The sequence below is a fragment of the Dermacentor variabilis genome, chromosome 8, assembly GCF_050947875.1.
Source record: "Dermacentor variabilis isolate Ectoservices chromosome 8, ASM5094787v1, whole genome shotgun sequence".
NCBI classification, from domain to species: Eukaryota; Metazoa; Arthropoda; class Arachnida; order Ixodida; family Ixodidae; genus Dermacentor; species Dermacentor variabilis.
In genome coordinates, this window is record NC_134575.1 from 5,750,643 (window position 1) to 5,772,946 (window position 22,304).

General features: G+C 45.5%; 1 protein-coding gene across 11 annotated transcripts in view; it reads right to left on the reverse strand.

The window, feature by feature from the left end:
* Positions 1 to 22,304, reverse strand: part of LOC142589543 (RNA binding protein fox-1 homolog 1-like) — a 555,879-nt gene that overhangs the window by 14,308 nt on the left and 519,267 nt on the right. For 8 of the 11 annotated variants that reach the window (XM_075700978.1, XM_075700980.1, XM_075700986.1 and 5 more), the window contains 4 exons: positions 20,695 to 20,787; positions 11,028 to 11,094; positions 8,848 to 8,989; positions 3,283 to 3,337 (listed from right to left, as the gene is read on the reverse strand). In XM_075700978.1, the coding sequence (XP_075557093.1) occupies positions 3,283 to 3,337; positions 8,848 to 8,989; positions 11,028 to 11,094; positions 20,695 to 20,787 (357 nt within the window). The remainder of the gene's footprint in view (positions 1 to 3,282; positions 3,338 to 8,847; positions 8,990 to 11,027; positions 11,095 to 20,694; positions 20,788 to 22,304) is intronic. The other 3 variants (XM_075700977.1, XM_075700981.1, XM_075700982.1) reach the window with 3 other exon arrangements.

Consider the following 22,304-nt stretch of genomic DNA (forward strand, 5'->3'; position numbering starts at 1 on the left):
ACAGCATATGTCTCAACGGAGCTTAGGTACAGTGCATGCACTGAACCCGTCATCTCCCATCAAAAAACCACCCATTTACGGCCTCCTCTATGAATATTTTCAAGCAATAACTGTAGCTCACAATGTGATTATGGTATTTACTCCTTTCCCGAAAAAAATCTGGCTGCCGTTGTGCAACACAGACCATTTTTTCTGATAAAAAAATTGGGCACGCACAAGGTTATACAGTCAAACATCGATATATCAAATTATTGCGTACAACGAACACTTTCTATATCACCTGGAAAATTGCATGGGTTATTAATTTATTTCGAACGAGGTCTGGATATATCGAACACGGCCACCCCAGACCACATGCGCTCTGTTGACAGGCGGTGAGCTTTCCCGCAGCACCTTCAAGATAGTGGTGGCGCGATAGGCGCTGTGAAGGCACAGCGACTGCTGCACGCTATAGCTGTACTCATCCATCGTGCCAAGGGTGCCATTCGAACGTAGCGGTGTATGCATGTGGCAGCTTGGCTAGCATTTGCTGCATTGACTCTTCCTCGGTGCCGTGCTGTGCACCAGCCGCGCCTCGCAAGGACTGGCGGTTTGCATCCACAAAGATGCGCGACAGCGTGCGCTCACTGGGCTCACTCATAGATGCTTTGGCAAACACCACTTAATAATTTGTTATTGACAGCGTCTCAACATGCTTCGATTGATTGAGGTGGTGATCGCAGCAGAAGTAGCGGCCAAAGGAAGACGCTGTCGAGGTTGATCCTGCAAGAGCTGATGTTGCCCTGCTACCAACTTCAAGTCGGGCTGTAGCTGTTTTGGCCCTTCTATGCCACTACTGCGGCGCATTAAAGGAACCGGCCTATCACTTGTGGATCGTTTAGACTATGTTGAGGGCTCCATGTTTAAGCATGTGGCTGCCAATAAGAAGCGGGCTACACTGCTGCAGTACTTTGAGCCAAATAAATAAATACTTGGTGTGCAGCTTCAAGTGAGTATTTACTGCGCCACGGTTGGGGCGCGATCGGGTATCATAGTTCGGAGCGCGCGTTCAATTGCGCTGCGTGCGATTAGCCTAGGCTGCGCAGACTTCGCATGGCGGACGCAGACGGCGCGGCCTAGGCTAATTTCTTACAGCGCAATCGACGGTGCACTCACGGCTGACGAAGTCGGCGCCGCCTAGGCTAATTGCTTACAGCGCAATTGACCGTGCGCTCACAGCTGACAAAGTTGGTGCGGCCTAGGCCAATTGTGCGTGGCGCAACCAAACACGTGCTCCGGACAACGATCCCCGATCACGCCCTTGGCTCATTGATTGATTTTCACAAGTTTTTGACGCATTTTTTAATGTAATTTTATATATCGAACTATTTAATGATCATAGCGCTGTTAGATATATTGAGGTTCGATTGTACATTGTTTAGGAGCTTTAATGTCATTTCTACCTTAGTTTTCTACATTGGACACAAAGAAAGCAGGGACGCATTTGAATTGGAAGAGTAGTGCCAAATGAATCAGCAGTGTTTTTTTTTTTCTGCATATTTCTTCATTCGACCTGCTGGATAACTTGATCAATTTCGTCGGCCCCACCAGGGTCAAGTTAACAGAAATAGACTATAATGCTGATTGTCAAGAGCAAAAAAAGAAGTTATATGTAGACTACGCAATACCAAACCAAACTACTTTGCTTTTAGTTGCGTGATAAGGTGGTGAATGCTTTATTGTATGAGGAGTTGATAAAGCTTTGATTGGTTTAGAAATGAGTCTGTTGTTTGCATCTTTAAAAGCACAGTAGATACTGCCATTACTGATAAACAGCTGGATGCTGCATTTCATGGAATTAGGTTCTTGCATAACACTGCATTACAGTCGAACCCGACTATATCGAACCCGTTTACATCGAATTATTCCATATATCGAACAATTTCTGGACACGGTATAGTTACAATGAGTATATATAGCAAAAATTACGCATACATCGAACAAAACTAGTAGCGACTCTCGATATAACGAACGTCAAGCGGCGGAAAGTGCCCCCGGAAGTTGGCTTTCCCTCGCGGTGACGAGAAAATCCGGCGGCGCGGCTCCATCCAACCGCTCTCCCTACGTGACCACGCTACCTCGGAGCCGCCGACACCCCCCTACAAAAAATGATCCTGGCCCGCCCGCCCGCAGCGCTTGCTCAGACAGCCAATCAGAAGCTCTTGTGCCCTCGTCGTGCAAGATGGCGAAAGTGCGAGTTGTCTCGCTGCTTATCTGATTCATTGTGTGCGCCTTCTCCCGCAGTGTTGCCGTGATGAAGCGGCAGAATTCGCTTTTCGTCGTGAAGCTCGAAATCATAAATCGGGTCGAACGCGGTGACAAGTCGGATGTCCCCGCAACGTACAAGATTCCGAGGTGCACTCTCGGCACGATCTTGATGGGGGAAATTAGGGCTAAAGCGGCCTAACTCGCGACCCGGTGCCCGTAGTGCCCGTGGCCCCCGACGCGTACGCACGGCCGTGTACGAGTGGTTCATCCAAAATAGCTTCAGCCGTACCGACTTCCGCGTGCTCGGTGATGACTGTAAATTCTGATTAATGCGACGAAGCCGTTGCCGTTGTTGCCGAAGTTTGAAGCGAGCTGTCAGAATTTCCGGAAGCTGTTGACGAATCAACGGTGAACGAGTTGGTGAGCGCAAATGATGGTGTCGCGACCACGGGAGAGCCCGAAAACGACTACATTGCCGACATCGTGCCGAGCACAAGTGAAAATGGGCAGAACGAGGAAAGCAGCGACCGTCTTTGGCCCACATCCTCCAAAGTGATTGGTGCGCTCGCACTAGTCCGGTGCTTCTGCGCGAATGCGGAATGTTGCGGCCTCAGCTGCTCCGACTCCTTAAACAAAGTGGAAAAGTGCGTGCCTCGCACGCAGCGAAATTGCCCAAGCAGAAGAAAATGCAGGACTATTTCGTGCGAAACTAAGCTAGTTTCATCAATAAAGTGATTTTATAAATGGTATGTGCTTTTATGACATCCAATTATTTAGCAGGCTTATATCGAATTATGCTCTATATCGAACTGATAGGCGTTTTTTTGTGAGTTCGATATAGCCGGGTTCGACTGTACTAACATAGACCAAGGAAAAGTAAAAAAAGAGGCATATACATTGCTAGTGGATAGCTAAGGTTGCTGCAAAAGGCACAAAAATATTTGACTTTCTCAGCAACAGGAAGTAAAGGAATTTTCATAATACACTGAAATATGCACCACCTAGAAGATCAACAAAAACAAGTGAGGAGCTCACCGGAAGCTGGTACCTCTCGGCGCCTGCATATGCGAGGAACGGATCCTGGTACACACTGGAAAATAATTAGAGCATCACATTAATGTAGTTCACTGATTATTTAAAAAGTCAGTTTCCTACGAATAAACAATGCACTGATTGCGATGGCCAATTATTGGACAGCTGTACGAAGTAAGGTTAGTCACGTTATAAGCTGCATAAATTGCTGTAAACATTTGCTTACCAACTAAATGAACAAGCACATCATCACGCACGCACAGGCAAACACAAACACATTTCACTTGATGACCGCAAACATTCACTGTCAGAACACTGACGGGATGACGAGCGGCAGCAGTGGCGAGTGAATCCCTCTGTAGTGCTGCCTCTTGCTTCAATGGGAACTACCGTATTTACACGATTGTAAGTCGACCCCTTTTTTAAAATTTGAAAGTCTGAAGTTGGGGGGTCGACTTACAATCGAAACCAAAACATGGCCCCGCCAAAAAAAGCCATACCAACGAGAGCTACAACGTAGTTACAATTTTATGTTTGCTCTATGGCCCTACCCGTATCTTTTCGCTATCCGTCGTGTTTGTTCGCTTTCCGGAAGGGTTTTTCAACATTTTTGAGAGTCTTACAGTGCATGCAATACTCATGGGGGGGTGTCGATAGTTGATAAAAGCGCCGCTGTTCTCATTTGCGGCGGCACCCTCAGAACGGCGGCGCTTGCAGGGAGTATCGGTAGTTCATGGAAGAGCAGACACCGCTCGCGGGTTTCTTTCTCTGTTTAAAGGCATTGGTATTGGTTTGACTAACTTCTTGACGCGCTCCACTTCGGCTACGTGCTGCTTCTACGCTTCCCCAGTCGTCATGAGTGCTGCAGGCCCACTAATCTTTCGGCACTCGTTCACAGCAGCGTTCAAGAGGGCTGCCATCCTTTACGCCGAAGAAACAAATCGCTGCGCAGCGGGCCGCAATTTCGATGTTTCTAAACGGGTGGTGCGAGAGTGGCGACTGCAGCGAAGCAAAATTTTCACCTATGTGACGGCAAGTGAGAAATTTCCCACGTGCCGAAGTATGGACGCTTTCCGGAGCTGTAGGCTAAGCTTGCGGCGTACGTCGCTGAAATGCATGATCGGTCCCTGCCAGTGAAGTGCGACGTGGTCATGAAATAAGCCCGGACCTCCGCCTTAATTTTAAGGTTCTGCTCCGCCGTGAGTACAACGAGTGGCTGGCGGCAGAAGACTGCGAAATTACGCCAACCGGACCTGTCAAAAGAGCCTCCCTGACGGCTGCGTGTGGTTGGGTGCATTTGGCGTGGGCTGCTGTTCTGCAAGATGTCCTGGTGCGGTCGTTTGCCAAATTTGAAATTTCGCTGAACCACGACGCGCTGTGGGACCGCAGCAACGATGACGATGACAACACTAGTGATGACGAGTAGTCCAATGACATACTAATAAATTTTCGTTATCGAATGCGCCCTCGGCTTTTTTTTTTTTTTTTTTCGGTCAAGCGATATGGGGGGGGTCGACTTACATTCGAGTCGACTTACAATCGTGTAAATACGGTAGGCGCACCAGAACACAGCACACACGAAGCCATCGGCTGTCTCAGCTCAGCTGCAGCAGCTCTCTTGCGAGCGCAAGAAGACAGCGGCGCATCAAGCCACCATCCCTCTCGGCTCACCCTTGCACTTGCAGCATACAGCATGTGATACCAATGTTATCAGACTTGGACTTTACGGGGAACAAGATGGTGATGACAATGGCCGAAATTCGCCTGCAGTGTGCATATAATTGCTATCACAATAAAACCTGTTCCAACACAATACTGCTCTACAGTGTGGTAAGCACTTATGCCACTTAAGAAGAAGAAAACTGACAGTTTTGCCCAAAGGGCAAAGCACTGAAAGCAATGGCAAGGTTTCGAATTGCGAAGCAGTGCACAAGGCGAGTGCCGCTGCCCTGGAGGCTGCCAGGCTCCTCACAATGCTGCACCTCAATGATGCACAAGACTGCTGCACGCACCATGTTGTGGTATGCACACAACTGCTCAGCAAGAACACCAATGTGACTGCTCATGGAAGCAGCAAAACACTGCCCTGGTTTCGTGTTTTCACAAGAGAACAACGAAAGCGCATACGGAAAAAGTAACGTGAATATATTGAGGGTATGTGCACATTACTTGTTACAACACTTAATGTCTGACATTTCATTTGTTTTGACGTGCATTCAAAGTGTGATCATGTGATCAGAGGAGCACGGCTAACTCAGTGCTGTAATTTATTTAGTTGAATGGCTAAAACTGCTAATAGGCTCATTTCACCATATGCCCATTCCCATGGGCCATGGGACATTCCCATGGGCCAAATATTTAATAATTTCGATCCTAAAGTTGGCCCCCACTTGATCATTCAAATTCTTGGTATGTGGCGCGAAGTGACACACACACAGACTATCATAAGAGGCCACTTATGATAAACAAACACTGACGCCAAGGACAACACAGGGGAAATTACGTGTGCTTAATAAATTATATAAACAAACGATAAATTAATGGAAATGAAAGTGGATGAAAAAACAACTTGCCGCAGGTGGGGAACGATCCCACAACCTTCGCATTATGCGTGTGATGCTCTACCGCTGGCTAACACTCCCAGGGTTCTACTAGGAAATATAAATACCCAAGAAAGTGGATGGGCAAACAGTGCTGCGGTAGCTCAATATGTAGGGCATCGCACGCGCGATGAGAAGTTCGTGGGATCGTTCCCCATCTGAGCCAGGTTTCTTTTTCATCCAGTTTCATTTCCATTAATTTATCGTTTTTTTATTTCAATCATTAAGCACACATAATTTTCCCTATGTTGTCCTTGGTGTGAGTGTTTGCTGACTTCCAATGATATGACTAATAAAAAATTGGGCCCCTCGGTTAACCCCCTTTCTTCTTGTTTGTACACACAGACTAGAAGACATGACGAGCACTAACCCTGTGTACAAAAAACACAATGCAAAAGGATAGAAAGCTGGGCGAGTTGGTATGGTAACATATTCTTGGTTTGTAGTGCGAAGTGTCACACACAGACTAGAAGAAGACAGGACGAGCGCTGAAGTCTGTGTGTGTGTCACAGACTTTAGCACATGGCACTTGCATGCCGGCACATTTTTCGCGGTAGCTAATGTGCCGGTAGTCCCTGTGCTTCCCGTGTCCTCTTATTTCCGCGGGGACAATTTTTGTCGGCACAACTGCCAGCAGAATAGTCGCCGCTGTGTGTGCTTTTGTTATCAACCCACGGCCACTATTATCTGCGAGCCTATGGATTCATATCAGCGCATCGCTGATATGAAAAGTCAAAACGTTGCAAAACATGCATATCTGTGCACGTGAGCCCCGTACTAACTCGCCCAACTTTCTATACTTTTGATAATTCAAACTTGACTGGTTGGCATGCATGTACCTAACAAGTATCAGTGGTGATTTAATGGTAAATGCGAGAGAAATATGTTAGCATTAATTACATCGCACCTCTTTGAGGTTCCGGATGCGTAACTTACACCGTGTTCCATACATCAAAACCGAAGCTCACTCAACACATATCCCGTGTCTTCGAGAAGCGAAGTGCAACTGACGGTCCGTTGTAGAACCCTGTTAGTTGCACTAGTCGAATTCGTTTATAACAAACTCGATAGTTCTGTGAAAAGTGGCTATTATATTAGTACTTCGTTATACATGGACTCGTCCTTTAAAACACCTAAAAATTAACTGCACTTAAGCTGGCGTCAGTAGTTACACTCAACAGCACTTTGGTCTGAAAACCAGATTTTCTGTTATTTTTGTTCCCAGTATGTTTCCGCAACTAGCTGCAAACTTCCGTTAGAAACATCCATCTAAAGGACGAAATGCTGCATCATGTAACTCAACGCAAGTGCAGCCACCATTTCTTTATTCGAGAGCTTTTGATATATTTTACTACTAGAGAGACATGAGTGTATTCTGCACATTTGTATCGCAGAATTTCTGTTACATTTTTTTCTTGGTAGATACAAGCGTGCCTTTACAAACTGTTTAATTTTATCCCACAATCTTGATTATGGACGATGAGCAAAATGAGAACAAGGTAAAAGCGAGAGCCAATGTTCCGACAAGTGGACTTTTCTTTTTCAAGGATACCTTGGCTCCCCCGGTTTAACTTTGTTCTCGTCTTGCTCATCGTCTTGAATTTCCATCTCCCCCCTTTCCTGTGTTTTCCCTGAATCTTGATTCTGGCAATTTATATATATTTATATTTTGAATGACACACATCTTGTTAATAGAGCTTTAATGCGTGAAAGAGCACTCATTCTGCTTTTTGTTTATGTATTACATAAAATATTGAGTGCAGCAGTTTCTATATGTATATATATCTCGCATAGCCTACAAAAAGACCTATTTTCTCCACAATATGGTTGTTATAGCTGGAAATCTTTTCAATAAGAAAGGTCAGAAAAACATAAATCCACTGAAATGTGGTCGTTATAATCGATAAAATGTTATATCTGAGATAATTATAAGTGGGTTCCACTGTATATCTATCTATCTACACACAAACACATACACTCTTCTAAGCTCTCCTACCCCCTCTCTCTACCTCTACCATCGAAAAACCGTAATTACGGCCTCCCGCATTTGCCTGTAGTTTCTAAACAAGAAAATTGGTCCACAAACTGCCTATGCAGAGCAATAAAATACAACACCACATCTGTGGCATTGGTCAGTTTACCAGAACAGCCAGCATCACTGCTATTGTCATGACAAGATGTTGACAGAAGTTCTCGTTCGAAATGGTGATGCATCGCTGCCAGGCTTGATTGCAAAACCTAATTGAATCGACAAGTCATTTTACATGCTAAGCTATTGAAGACAAAAAAGTGCGAGCTGTTTTCAGCTTTTCCAAGGACTGCATGCATTGCAAGACAAATTAGTGAAGTTGTTAGTCTAGACATGGGCCACCATACCTTTTGCAATTGTTGCGGAATTATTTGATAAATGCGGAATGTCAAACACACAATGGATGACATAATGTGATCTACAGACAGTGAGAAAGTGCTGTGTCGAAATGGTGACAATGGACATCAAGCGTAAACAATTTCCCCTTCTGTGAAGGTATTTTTGGTGGTTTCATGTTTTCCTTATTGCCAGAATCAAATGCACGTTGAATTTTTTAAAGACCAAGATTTGTCGTGGTTAATGACTTCTGCTTTGATTAGATGGTCTAATATCATTCCTACATTAGTTTTCTGCCTTGAACCCATAAGAACTAGGTGCACATTAGATTTGAGGTTATGCTGGCACAAAGTAAAGTACTGCAAAATGAAGCAGTAGTGTATCAGGGATTTTCTTTTCCTTTATTTCGACCTGCCATATAACTCTATTGTTCTCATTTGCTCTGTCAAGACCGAATTAAATTGACTGTGTTGTTGCAGTGCAAAAGGATGGAGATGTGTCCTTCCAGTTTGCCCCGGCATTTTGCAATACAAGCCTGTGAAAGTGTGGGCACTTCAGAGCAGACGGAGCGCACGAACACTGCGCAGAACGAAGGACACTCACGGAGTGTAGCCGTGGAGTGCAGAGGCAGCCGCAGCAGCTGCAGTGAGTGGTGATGGGTGTCGCGCAAAGGCGGCAGCGAACGGGGCCGCGGCCGCGCCCCGCGCTCGGCCCCGCTGGATCGCTACGCCCCGCAGAGCGGCCACTGCGCACAAAGGGGACGTCGCCACAGACGTCAGAGTGCTGCAACAACGCTCCGCTGCTTGCAACTGGCCCAGATGCACATGGTGTGCGTGCTCAGAGACAGTTCTCAGCAGACCCGTAGAATGACAGCGTAGTTTTTCAATGAACAAATGCAGTCTTGACAAGAGAAAAAACCTGTTTGATGCAGCATTACACACACAACTAAAATCAAGTAAAAACTAAAACTAAAATCAACTAAACTAAAATCAGCTAAGCGTGCCTATCTGTTTCTGTCCCCTCAAAATGGACATGGCTATGTTATTGCCGCAAACTTGCCAATATTAACGATATTATTCATTACTGACATGGAAGAAACTGTTTCATTGCACATAATGTACTCAGGAGAAGAAAAAAAAATCTCGTTCGGCTTGCTCCGCCGGCCGCCATCTTTGTTTTGGTGTCCCGCACTACATACAGAGGCAGCTGCCTATTTGTTGACCTGTTGTCATCCCGCAGCAAACGTGGGATGAAAACAAAAAATGTTCTTTTTGCGGGAAATTAAACCCACGTAATGATCGCACCCCTGCATTTGCATCAATTTTTTTGACAAAAAAGTGCGATCATTACGCGAGTAAATACAGTACTGCCATGGCAAACACAGCTAGGCTGACAATGCACTAACATATTACAAGACGCACGCTTGCCAGAGTCCAGATTGTGCAATATGAATGCCATGTGAATCCAGAAGTACTTATACGGCAAAATTCCATGCACAAACATGCAGCATCTTGTGAGCTGCACCTTTAGCAGGCCTGCTTTTTCTACAAACACCTTTAAAGGGACACTAAAGGCAAATACTAAGTCGACGTGGACTGTTTAAATACCATTCCAGAAACTTTGCAACGTTTATTTCGTGCCAAGAAAAGACGTAGATTACGAGAAAATTGCACCTGAAGGGTGCGAATACCTTTTTCGAAATTAAAATCTCCTGCCACTCAACCGGGGGAGTGGTGACGTTACATACGGCACCATCACGCTTTGCAGCCGTTGGTGAGTAAAACAGCGCCCAACCGACAGCGGTACCGAGCAAAGAGAGCAAAACCAGTGCAGCACTGCGCAATAATGAAACTATTGAAATGTGAAACCGGGGATAGCGCAGAGTCTAGCGATAACGAAACTTTTCGGCCGCCCGCGTCATTGTCAAGGGTAATCTCAATGAGGTCTTGTTTTCTAAAAATAAAACAGAACTGCATAAGTAGCATTTTCTTTCGTCTTATAATGCAATACAGGGATGTTTTTGCAACAAGTGGTTGAGTACTGGTGAGAGAATTTAACTGACGAGTGCTTTCGTCATCGGGCAAGTACTTAAATGTCCTGGGGGAGTCTCTAATCATGTCCTGCATTTACCTAATTTCTGGATTATTAAAGCTCTGGTCACGATAATACTGACGCCTTAGAGATCCTCAAGCACTAATATATCACTTCAGCTTGACTTAATCTTTGCCTTTAGTGTACCTTTAATGCTCAGGCAACCTCATTAAATGAAGCAACCTTGAAACAGAAGCACATGAAGCTGGGAGGATAGCCTTTCTTGATTTAAATAAAGCATCAAACAAATTGAAGAAGAGGCTGCGAAAATGATTGTACACAAATAGCTTAATTTGCAATGCATGAACCCCACTTGCTTATGTAACCATACAAGTGTTCATGGTTTGACACAATTATTAGAAAAGAAGCAATTTCATGCAATTTAAGTTATTGCTAGCATTCAACATCTTTTAGCCATGGAAACTTTACCAAGATTGCTTTGGGAAAATAAAAGATTAACAGTTCAGGCATGAGTTCTTAACTTTGCTGCTTATTTGCGATGGCTCGACAATGCTATATTCATTCCAATGTCAAGCACTAAGGAAGCCTAGCATGATCCCACATTCTGCACAAGGCATTCTCAGCACAGCCCCCAGACTATTTCCAAATGCATCAATGCTCTCCTCACACAAGTCCACCCTACAAAAATGCAAGCAGAGCAGCGGTCAGTTGAAGTATGGAAATTGCGTCACCTGTCTGCTCACCGTTGGGTATTGTCGGCGTCTTTTTGGTCTGTACCCGCGCTGTCGCATTGTTTACCTAGACACAGGAAGAAAAGAACCATCAGCCAAGACGAGCACGCTGCAAAAAGGTGAAGGTCTCCAGCAAAAAACGAAACCCCCAAAGCGTGCAAGACCACTGCAAGATATTCCGCATGCGATGTGGGCAGTCAGGACACCGGTGCCTCCAAGTCAAGCTTAACACGCTCGTTCTCAGACTACACTGACATGCCGACAATGTTACGGCAACAAGAAGGAAAACGAATCTGGCTAAACTTGAAAGCAACTTTTGTAGCAACTGAATCAACTGCCAAAATGGGTCCAACTTTTTTTGGATTGACTCTTGATGCACCATGAAAATGAATACTATCTCAGTGAACTATGATTGCATGCAACTTAATCTTACAATGTATCACATACTGTCAGTTTCCCAATAGTACAGATGAGAACATAAGGCAATTGCAGTGAAAAGCTGCGAAACAGCAGCATGTCCAAAGTTTCCCCGATAGGATGAGAGGTTAAAACTGCACGGGGAAAAAACCCCCCCCGAGGACAAGCAAAAAGAACACACAACACACCACGAGCGCAGCACTTCCTTCCGGTTGTCCTCCTTTTTTCCAGTGCAGTTTTAACCTTCCTTCAAGTATGAACCAACTAGCCCTCAACAACGTCCTACTAAAGATAGGATGATCATTGTGTGAATGGAACAAACTATGGCAGGTTCATAAGTGACCTCAAATCCAGCCTTTTTGCCTTGCTCTTCAAGATTGACTAGCGACATTTGTATTTCACAGGTGCACGGTTCCATTGTCAGGTATGGTTCGTTATGAAGTGAATCGTGTCTCCAATAGAACCTGCACTTATTGCACCCAATGTTTAGGGGCCAATGCCAACACTTAATGCGGCAATGCAGTGGAGCTAAGACTTAATACATTGCGAATAAAAACCCTCCACTGCAGCTGTAACTAAGATGGGGCGAGGGGTCAAGCTCAATCAAGTGAGGCACCGGTGTATAAGAAATCAAAATGCATGCTTCTTGCACTTCAAACCTGTGGTGTTAGTTGCAGCTCCCCGTTATGCTCAAAACATTTCCCATACAATCAATGCGTTCCTCTGTCATTCACACTGTGGTTACGCCCACATTTCAAAACTTATTGCACTCTTTCGGAGAGAAGGTGCTGCCAGTCAACTCGCAATAATTCAAACAAATCTAAATGGTCCAGTTTGACTATGTTTCCATTTAATTTTCAAGCCTGCCAATCAAGAGAATTCAAAATGTTTGGGCTTTCCAAAGAACATAATACAGCCAATAAGGCCACAGACAGTCGAGTGGAAGACATTTAGAAGGCATCATTAGTTAAACATTCCTGTAGTCAATATACAGGCTGCAGCTACTGACTGGCACCACAAATTGTTTTTGTACGCCTGTTTGTAAGTCGTAGTTCTGACTTCGAGCACATTTAACTCAGTTGCTAATAATTCGAGCATTTATGAAACTCAAGTTTGACTTATTGGGAGTCAACTGCAACAAGAAATATTGGAAAATGAAGGATGCACTAGGTTGATGAAGGCGCTGCAACACTAAGGCCGACTTGACGGAACCCAAAAAGGTAGCGGCTATAATTTAAGGCATGGAATGGCAATGCAATTATGTATAGCAACTTGAGGCTTTTCACAAACAGTGGTACAGAAATACTATGCCCCCAAAAGCCAGCCCAGCCAAATGACGATGCCTGACCTTGCAAAACCTGCATGCCAACTTGACTTATGCATGATCCACTGATTACCTGTGCACTCCAGAATGATAAAACGTTTCGGCTCAAAGCAGTAAACTTGGAATAAAGTTACACATTGCACCTCAAAATATAAAATTTATGGATAGACGAAAATCACAATTCAAAAGTGCCAATGTTATTATGAAGGGCAAAGTGACAATAGATTGTGTGACCCACATCTGTTGCATCCCTTTCAATTTAGTGCTGCGAGTCTTTAATGCCAACCAATCCCTAGAATGATGCCTCAAAGTGCCTAGCTCGAAGAAAATTACAAGCCTTTCATTTGAGTCAATTTTATGTTGCTATTAGCTATAACAGCCTCACATTTCACCTAATTCATTCAAAGTGACAGCACAAATTAGTTTTAGATTAGGGACTGCAAGCAACTAGCATAACCAAGAATCCAAGACAGGCTTTGGTGCCACAGGAACCCTAGCAGCTTTCACATGCAAGTATTTTGCATTCCCTAATATAAAGCTGTCTAATAATTCTCGACAAAGAGCAGGAACGAAATTATTTCTGAAAATTCCTACATTCTAACAAAATTTCTGGAGCAAGTTTCTACACTGCCATTGCATCATAGACACAGTGCAATGTGCAGCCTGTGGTGCTTTATAACACACTGTACCCTCAGAACTGCAGTAAGGCGAGTCAGCTAAACGTAACAGTGCCACGCCAGAGCTGTGACTAACTAGTACAGTGGGAATGAGGGGCTAATAGCTATGCCACAATAAGGTACTAAGAATGTCAACAGGCATTGAAGTTATTTTTGTCACAATTTAGAATCGGTTCGAAATTTTTTCGACTTGGGTCACAAAGTTACAACCAGTCAAGCCGTTCTAAACTAAAGAGAATGAAAAACTGAAGGGGTATTAGTTTTGTTTACAAGCAGCAATGTGTTACTCCCGATTCAACATTAATCTCTTTTCCTTGAACTGAAAGTGCAATAATTTCCTTGTTCTTTCTTCTACCAACATGAAAAATAAGCTCATCAGAACTTCTTCGGCATGTTGGCGGAATTCTTTTTGGGAGCTAGATGGGACACACAAAAGGCACACACACGCACCTGGTATGTTGTGTGTGTCTTGCCTTTTGTACGTCCCATCTAGCGTCCAAAAAACACGTTATGAAAAACAAGGTTCTTCCTAGAGACTGCAGTCCAATCCTACTATGTTGGCAGAAAAGGCTAATCCCCCGCGTCTACAACTTCCTTGGATTGGGCAACCTTGCAAAGCAGAGTCATACTTGGTGATGGGCACATCATCAACCTAGCGCAACCTGCACAAGCAACCCTTGTTGCTAGTTCTTAATCAAATACGCAAGAGCCAGAGAGGAAGGATAACACGGATAAACAGGGGTGCGGCAAAGGCTTCTAAGAGAGATGTTGAGTGGATGTAGAAAAAGTTTCCAGTGCAAAAAACATGAAAGGCAAGAAGGAAGGCCAGTAGGGAGAGGGTAGCTGTCAGGTAGCAAAGATAGGTTCCATCAGCTGAGAACAAGCATGGCTGTGTCTAGAAAAAAAAAAAATTAAGAAAATCCAGTGATGCAGATCAACACAAAGGCTGGGCAAGCAGAAGTTAGGTGCAAGTCAGGTAAGGGGATATTAAAAAAAAAAAACTTAAATGTTGTTGCACTGGCCCTCTCGCTCAAAGAAAACTGCACAAGGCACTGCAATCAGCCATGCTTGTTTGTCAGCTGAGAGAGACCAGAAGTCATTTGGCCAGCCTGGTTGCAGCAGGCTGGCCGCACCACAGGCCAAAACAAACAAGGCTGCGTCCAGAGCATCTTTTCGAGGGTGGAAAGAAGCAGAAGTGACAATGGCCACTTTTTGTTCAACACTTATTATGCCTAATTTCAACAAGCTTACAAATATACCCTGCTTCCTGAATGCAGTTATGCGAACAAAAAGCTGCAGATAGACATTATTGACTTAAGTCCTAGTTAGGGCCTCGCTATGTTGGAAAGCTCCAGATTGGCACAGACCGCCTGCAGCACCAATACAAATTTTGTCAAGTTGCATGTCTATCCCACCAAGTATTTAGGAGTCTGATAAGATTGCTATAAAGATGAGGACGGTTACTTGATGCCTAGTCACAAAGTAGATACTTACAGCTAGTAAGTAATCCAAAAGCTGTAGCAATGTTAAACATTGCAGCAGATACTCTAAGCTGACCCTGTGCAACCTGCAACTACTTCCAATCTAGACTATCCACTTTGCTTCATAGCTTCGTGCTACAGCCGGTGACAATTTGTAGGCTGCCTTACCACCTTGCTCCAACTTGCAGACTTCTGCAGAACTGATCTGCCAGTTATTTCGAGGTTTACACATTAAAAACATTTTAGAAATGACCAAAATTGCTAGGAGGCCCGTCATGGGCTTCCCTTATTACACCCGCAAAACGACAGCTAGGATGCAGCCAAGTTAGTCCCCATTAATTCCCCCTCCGAGACGTTCACGAGGGGGAGCGAGACACCCAGACACTTTCCATCAGGCACCAACAAAGACACTTGCTGCACATACAACTAGAGAGGCACATCAGACTGTGGCTTCCCCTTTCCCACATTGCCTCTACCAGCAGCAGCCAACAGAGAAACTACGCAGGGGCGAGCTTCCCACCAGGCCAACAGACCCTGCCCAATCCTGGATCAGCAGAAACGTGATCAGCTCATCAAAAGGGGTTCCTTCCAAGCTAGCTGGCGCAAACGACCTCATACCAAGCAGCAGTACATTTAATCAACACTAAGAAAGCACGACAGGAGACTGGCTAGCAACTGATGTATCACAGCCACTGGTTCATATTTACAGCAATGTTAAAAGCCGAATAATATTTGTACTTGTTCACTGAATGTGCAATAGGTGTCGTAGTTGATTTGCACCAATGCAGTTCCTTGTTAACGCCAAAAATGGTCGCTTTTTGTACAGTGTTGCAAAAAAAGAAAGAAGGCGTTGATGCATGCTTTGCTGCCAGACAGTTTTTAGAATTTGGAAATGCATGTGGCTTGCATATGTTAGAGGAAGAAAGAAATAGTGCTGGCAGCAGTGCACACACACACATCACACACAGCCCATACTTTAGGTGTGCTATTTATACGGCCCTCCGCTTTTGCATATTGCCAATATTTTTAAAACACATAGAATGGTCACACAACAGCCTTCTAATGTGCATATTTTCGTCATTACTTGTATAACATTCTGCTGTTTCATCCAGAATTAGCAATCAAACAGCTTTTCCTTGCCAATTAATGACAAAGCTAAAATAGTTACAATCAACTTCTTGTTCAGTTGAAATATTAAAGTGGTGCCATTTCATATCCTGCTATGCTGAAACAGATGGCCCCAAAAATCTGTCAAGAGTATCAGAGACAAATACCACAACTTGACTAGCACACGCGCCTGTACCCTCACATGCATGATTCATCCTTGATCTATGTACACCCGTGAGCAAAAGTATACGGACCACGGGAGCGCGTGCCAAACTGCATTGACGCGCCGTTAGAGCAGCGGTGCGCATGCGCGTCCCATCATATCTGCTGGCCTGACAAGTAGCCTTGCCTGACGTGGCTGCGGTGCTTGTAGACTAAACGTCCACTGGGCGTCGTTTTCTCTGTTCTGTCGCGTCTGGGCCGTTGTTTTACGCAGCGGCTAGGCTGGCCGCTGCGTAAAACTGCGAACAGTTCGAGATAATACAACACCGCAGAAAGGCATTTTGCGCGAGTCATCTGAAGGCGTCAGGGAAGGCAGTGCGGCGCGCGATAATTCCCCCCAAGAAGAATGAAAACGAAGCGCGGCGGACGCGCGTGCCAGCCCAGCCGCTGCGTAAAACAATGGCCCAGACGCGACTGAGCAGAGAAAACGACGGCCAGTGGACGTTTAGTCTACGAGCACCGTAGCTACGTCGGCCAAGGCTACATGTCAGGCCAGCAGATATGATGGGACGCGCATGCGCACCGCTGCTCTAGCGGCCCTCTCGACAGCAGGCACCGCGTCGGTAGACGGGGCGTCGATGCAGTTTGGCACGCGCTCCCGTGGTCCGTATACTTTTGCTCACGGGTGTACCTTGGTACATCATTCAAAGATGATCAAGGATGCTGGGAGGGTGGTGTTGTGAAGAGGATGGAGACGATAGGATCAGTGGATGACGATGAAACTTATCCCTGGCTAAGTAGGCTGCCTAGCAATCTATTGCAGCAAGTACTACTGTAATTGCATCCTTGCTGACAATTGTATGTTTGCTTCCTTCTTGAAGCTGCATTTTTCACATTATGTTGAATAAAGTTATCACATTTACCACTAATTTAATTTTCTGTTTTGCCAATGTTCAGTCACAATAGTGGTAATCTGCCAAATCAGTGATGTAAAAGTTCAACTTGAGCAAGCAGCAACACAAGCCTGTGATCACACTAACTTTGTGCCCAACAGGCAACTGTCCGAACCTGGCCTTGTGAACATTAAGACAGTGAATCAAATTACCACTTCAAGATTTGATGAAAATAAATGCTGGCTTCCACATGAATGTAGCACAGTGCTACAATAGTAACTGTACTGCCTTTTCGGAAAGAAAGCTTCTCGAGTGAAGAAAAAACTGAGCTGCTGATCAATTTGACATCACACAGCCGACTACATGCATCTTCGTTAGTTCAGCCACTTATGGGGTATAATGTCCCAAAACTGTACAGAAGGTTATGGGGGACGCCACAGTGGAGGTCTCCACAAGTTAATTTTGGCCACCTGCGGTTCCTTTAAAGGGGCCCTGAACCATTGTTTATCGAAGTGGAGAAAGGCATTTGAAGTGAAAATTGGCCATTTCAGAGCGCATTTGAGAGAAAGGAGACTTCGCGATCCACTTGCAGGCTCCACGCACTGCATACGGCAACAAAATTTGCCTGAAATGTTCACAGCAGCGTATGGTACCCGCAGGCCCGAGAGGTGGTTCAGAGCCCCTTTAACAAGATCACAAAGACGGCGCCGAATAAAACAACCCACGAAGAAGGGACACGAGACAGCACGTAGGCGCTGTCTTTAACAAGCAAGCGCAAAGCACAGTTCATGAGCATTTTTGCATTCCACCATCCTAAGAATGTTGTTTCAAGCGAGATTTGAATTCGCAATTTCATGCTCAGCAGCAGAGACACTGAACTACCGTGGCGCGTTACTCAGTTTGGTAGGACGAATGTCTGTCCCAGACAGGTAGTTGCGACAGGTTAGATCTCCAGGCCAGGATGGGAATTACTTCAACTGTGAAGCCTTCTTTCCCAGCAAAACCATATCGGTTTTCATTGTAGCTTCAACTCTCCATTTCATACACCTAACTCAAGCTTCTGTAACACTCATTCAGTAACTACAACAGTTAGAGAAACTGTTTAGGACTAAAAGGGCAGAGTCTGTGTGGCGGCGGGTTGCAACGACCCGTCCGTGCTCTAGGGCACAACCTTTGCAAGCAGAGGTACGTTCCTTGGTTTGGTTCCCTTCGGAAGAAGAGGAGATATAAAGAAAATAGAGTGAGAGAGCAGAAGAAAAAAAGTAAGACAGAACAAATGAAGAAAGAAGACTTGGGCCGTGCGGCAGGCAATGCTCTCTGGTGTAGTTATACACATCCAGCAACCACTCTAGCGCACCCACGCGCGCAACTCTGGCCCGAGCCGAGCAAGCGTGTGTTGTTCAAGGCACAGCCACCAGGCACAGCTGCAGACGCAAAAAGGAGCGGGACCCCACTGGCACTCTCACCACTGCTGCCGCAATTTTGGTTCAGAAAAACACTGCGGCATTAGCTGCAGTGTGCATGTGAAGGTCCACACGAGATGGCCTTCAGCTGGGCGAGTTGGCATGGTAACATATTCTTCATCTATGTCCCTTTGCGCTATAAACCAATAATATGGCCTCCCGTTTTCGCCCCGTCGTCAGTGTCACCACCTTATCCCAGAGACCACTTCAGTTTCCTTTCAAGCCTTCACACTGGCACCTTAACTATTGTCAGACTATTCTTACTGCATAGCACTCGTCTCTATAAGCATAGAAATCGCTAGCGTTTAGGTTGACTCAGACTTAATTTGAATTCTGCTCATTCCTACATCGCTTTTCTGTTCACAACTTTCTTCTGCATAACTACCATGACCACTGAATTTATGCTGGCCTGTACCCATCTGTGCCAAGAAACCCATCAGTGGCAATGAAGAAAGTCACTGAAAAATGTCACTGGTAATTCCGAGAAAAATTTCAACTTCACTTTTCATGCTGCAACGCTAGTGCATATAAGCTTGAACATGCCATATACCAGTGGGTAGTGACAAGGTGCTGAAATTACAGTGCTACAATTAAAACAGAGCACAGCCAAGCGTGACACTGCATCATCCTATGAAGTAACAACATTACCACCCTTGGTAAATTTAAATCAATCTGGTTCTAGACTAAAGCTTCACATGCTTGCAAAGTTCTCTTATCACTTTCTTTAATATTCCTCCACTTACTTACAAAACAGTTGTACTACTACCAAAATGGCTGCTGCAGTCAGTGGGAGAGGGGCATTGGGGCCTGCGGGAGGTGTGAACCGTGCGCTCATTCTCAGAAAAAACTTGCAGGAAGGTTTTTTTTTGTAACTTTTCCCCCAGGCGAGCAACATTCTTTCTCGAGCGAGTGGGCAGAAATGCCTTTTCTGAGGTCTTACCTTTGACCTCCAATACACAAACTTTTCCCCATGAGCGCTTTAGCTAACGCCGGCCTCTAAAGCCTCGGAGATGGGTGACACACTCTGAAGGAACGAAAGGTCAACAAGTCACACCACTGCATGACGGCAAGTCCGCACGCACCCACGGCAGAAAAAAAGCACTGCCCCGGCAGAGTTTTTCAACATGTGCGCCACGCATAATGCACCTGGCACCGAGCCTGGTTGGAAGACTCCTCACAATTGAGCAGCTAGCGTGCACATGTCAAAGCATGCATGTCTGCGCCACTGCTCATTGTAAAAGTTGCAAGTGAAGCTCCACAGGGAGTAAGCTAAGTAAAAGAGGCTGCAAGAGTCTTGAGTAGTGTTGCAAACAATGCAGCAACACAGTACTTGCAGGTTACAACCATTATTGACTGTGTAAGCTTCCAATATTAAAGGAGTTCATTGGCACTCATTTGACCAACAAAGACCCCAAAATGGGGGAAGCCTCCAAACAAGCTCAGGTGACACAAACAGCACTGGTACCGCTGTAGCTGAACTGGCTAGTTGGCTGGCAATTCAGCAACAGTGGCAGATGCACAAACTTGCGGGCTCAGAAACATTTGACACCCTCCACATACAGCAAGGTGGTGGCAGGTTCCCTATGGGGGAAAGGAGTCACCAACTACCACCAAAGTGCTTAGAAAGTGTGGGGCAAAAGGAATGGGTCGCAGAGGGGCAATGCCTTAAGTAAAAAAAAAGGGGGGGGGAGGGGAGAAGGAGGGAGTGGTGTAGATGAGTTCCAAGAAAAAAAAAAGAAGGAAGGGAATGTGGCATCACCAGGTCAAAAATGTGCCTGGGCATATTAGAAGTAAATGCACCCATGTGCAGAAGCATAAGGGTAATAGGGGAAATGGGGATTTGGGGAACAGAGTAGGTAAAGTAACGAATGTGATCAGAGATCGAGGGAATGGGATGGAAGAATGATTGGGCGGGGCATATGGGAGTTGTGACAGGAAAAGAATGGGAACACATGGACTTAGTCAGGCAGCAGGTCAGAACATCACTGGTTTAGGGAGTGCAAGAAATTAGGGGAAAATGAGCTTCTCTGGGGAATGGGGGATACAGGGCAAGGTGAGAACAAGGAGCAAGAAGAGGCAGGGTATGGGGAATGGGGAGGGCAAACTCGCCGGAGAAGTAGGTAAAAAAGACGTCCATGCACACCTCGATCTTTCTGCCTTCGACAACTGTGCCGTTCAATTGCTCTCGTGCTCGGTCCGCATCCGCACTAGTTGCGAACGTGACAAAACCGAAGCCCTGCATGCAAGAAAGAACAAAAGGCAAAGAGGGGCAGCGCTCCAGACAGCAGAGGTAATGTTTTTTTTTTAACTGTCCACAGGTCAAAAGATCAACCATGCACCACCACGCACGGACTGCCTGCGCCCCAGCCGGGCCTTCGAAGGAAATAAAAATCCCGCGCACAATGCAGCAACAAACTCGGCGAGGTCTCTAGAGAGAAGCATGGGGAGGTGCGGAGGTCGAGAGGTCAGTGACCTGCCCTATTCCCCCTTGAACCCTACCCTGCTACATCTGGAGACCTGCCACAGACGACAAAGCAGTGCAAGGTGCAAAGCGCTCTTGGGGTCGCAGGCTCAGGGTCGCAAGCGGTGACCTTTCACTATAGGTTGTGCTGGTGGAAAGAGTACAGGCAGCGATAGACATTCCCAAAGCTCTGTGAACTCTACAAATTTCCTGCTGCCTGTTGTAACACAAACTGATTGGCTGGTGGCTGCACCATCAGGATGCAGCACGGCTGTGACAAATGCCATATTTTTACCACCTTGCAGGTTCTTCAGAAACCACCAAAATCGACAGCTAAGCAATGGGGATTTATGCTCCTTCTGAAATAGGATGTACTTATGCCAACACCGAGACTGTCTGACAGATGGGCTAGGATACCACAGCTTTCTTAACGGGCACGACAGCCAGAGTACAAAAACTAACACCACTGCCAAGCTATCGGTTTGGACAATTATTAGCCCACATATGTGCTTGAACTGTATGTCCTGTGTTTGACCACGAATTTGTTGACTATATTCTCTCCAGGGCCCAAAGGCAATTTGGGCCACAAAACAGATTTTGCGGCAATTTTTGTCAAGTTATATAAATATTCTTGCTAGCTGGTGTAACAGCAACCTGGCAAAAAGACGGGTCCTCTGCTACTCCCTTGTGTTGTTAAAAGCGCAAACAAAACAGCTTTTTACTGCTGCTCACAAGCATTGCTACACCTAGGGCCTAAAGTAAGCTCTTCAGAAATGTGAAAGGCACATGAAAGCCATGCAATTTCCGAGCACCATAGCATCTGCAACCCGCCAACTCCAGCAGACCGTGAGCTGCGACCGCCACCGCGCGCCATGGCGATCAAATGCAAGTCACCCAAAGGCCCGGACCGGTTTGCATGTCCTTGCGTTATTGCAGTGATTTATTTAGGCATGTTTGGTTGCGTTCCGTGCACCATAAAGGAAAAAAAAAATCACACGAAAGTAAGAAAGAAAACAACAAGCTCAGTTTGAGCAAGCTGGCAGAGCATTATCTGCTATGTCCCCTGCTTTCAAAATTCTCCCAAAATTCTTTGGGAAGGTGCACTTGGCTGGTTTAGTGAACCATTTACAAAAACCTGATCACTTGACAGGTTCAGGGAATGAAAATCTTGCAAAACTTAATGCTCCATCTCATTGTAGGTTGGATGATGGACATGGCATAAAAGACACCCTACTGCATCCGTCCATGAGAAGCTGTTAATGTATCATTGCATGGCTAAAAATGTTACTTTA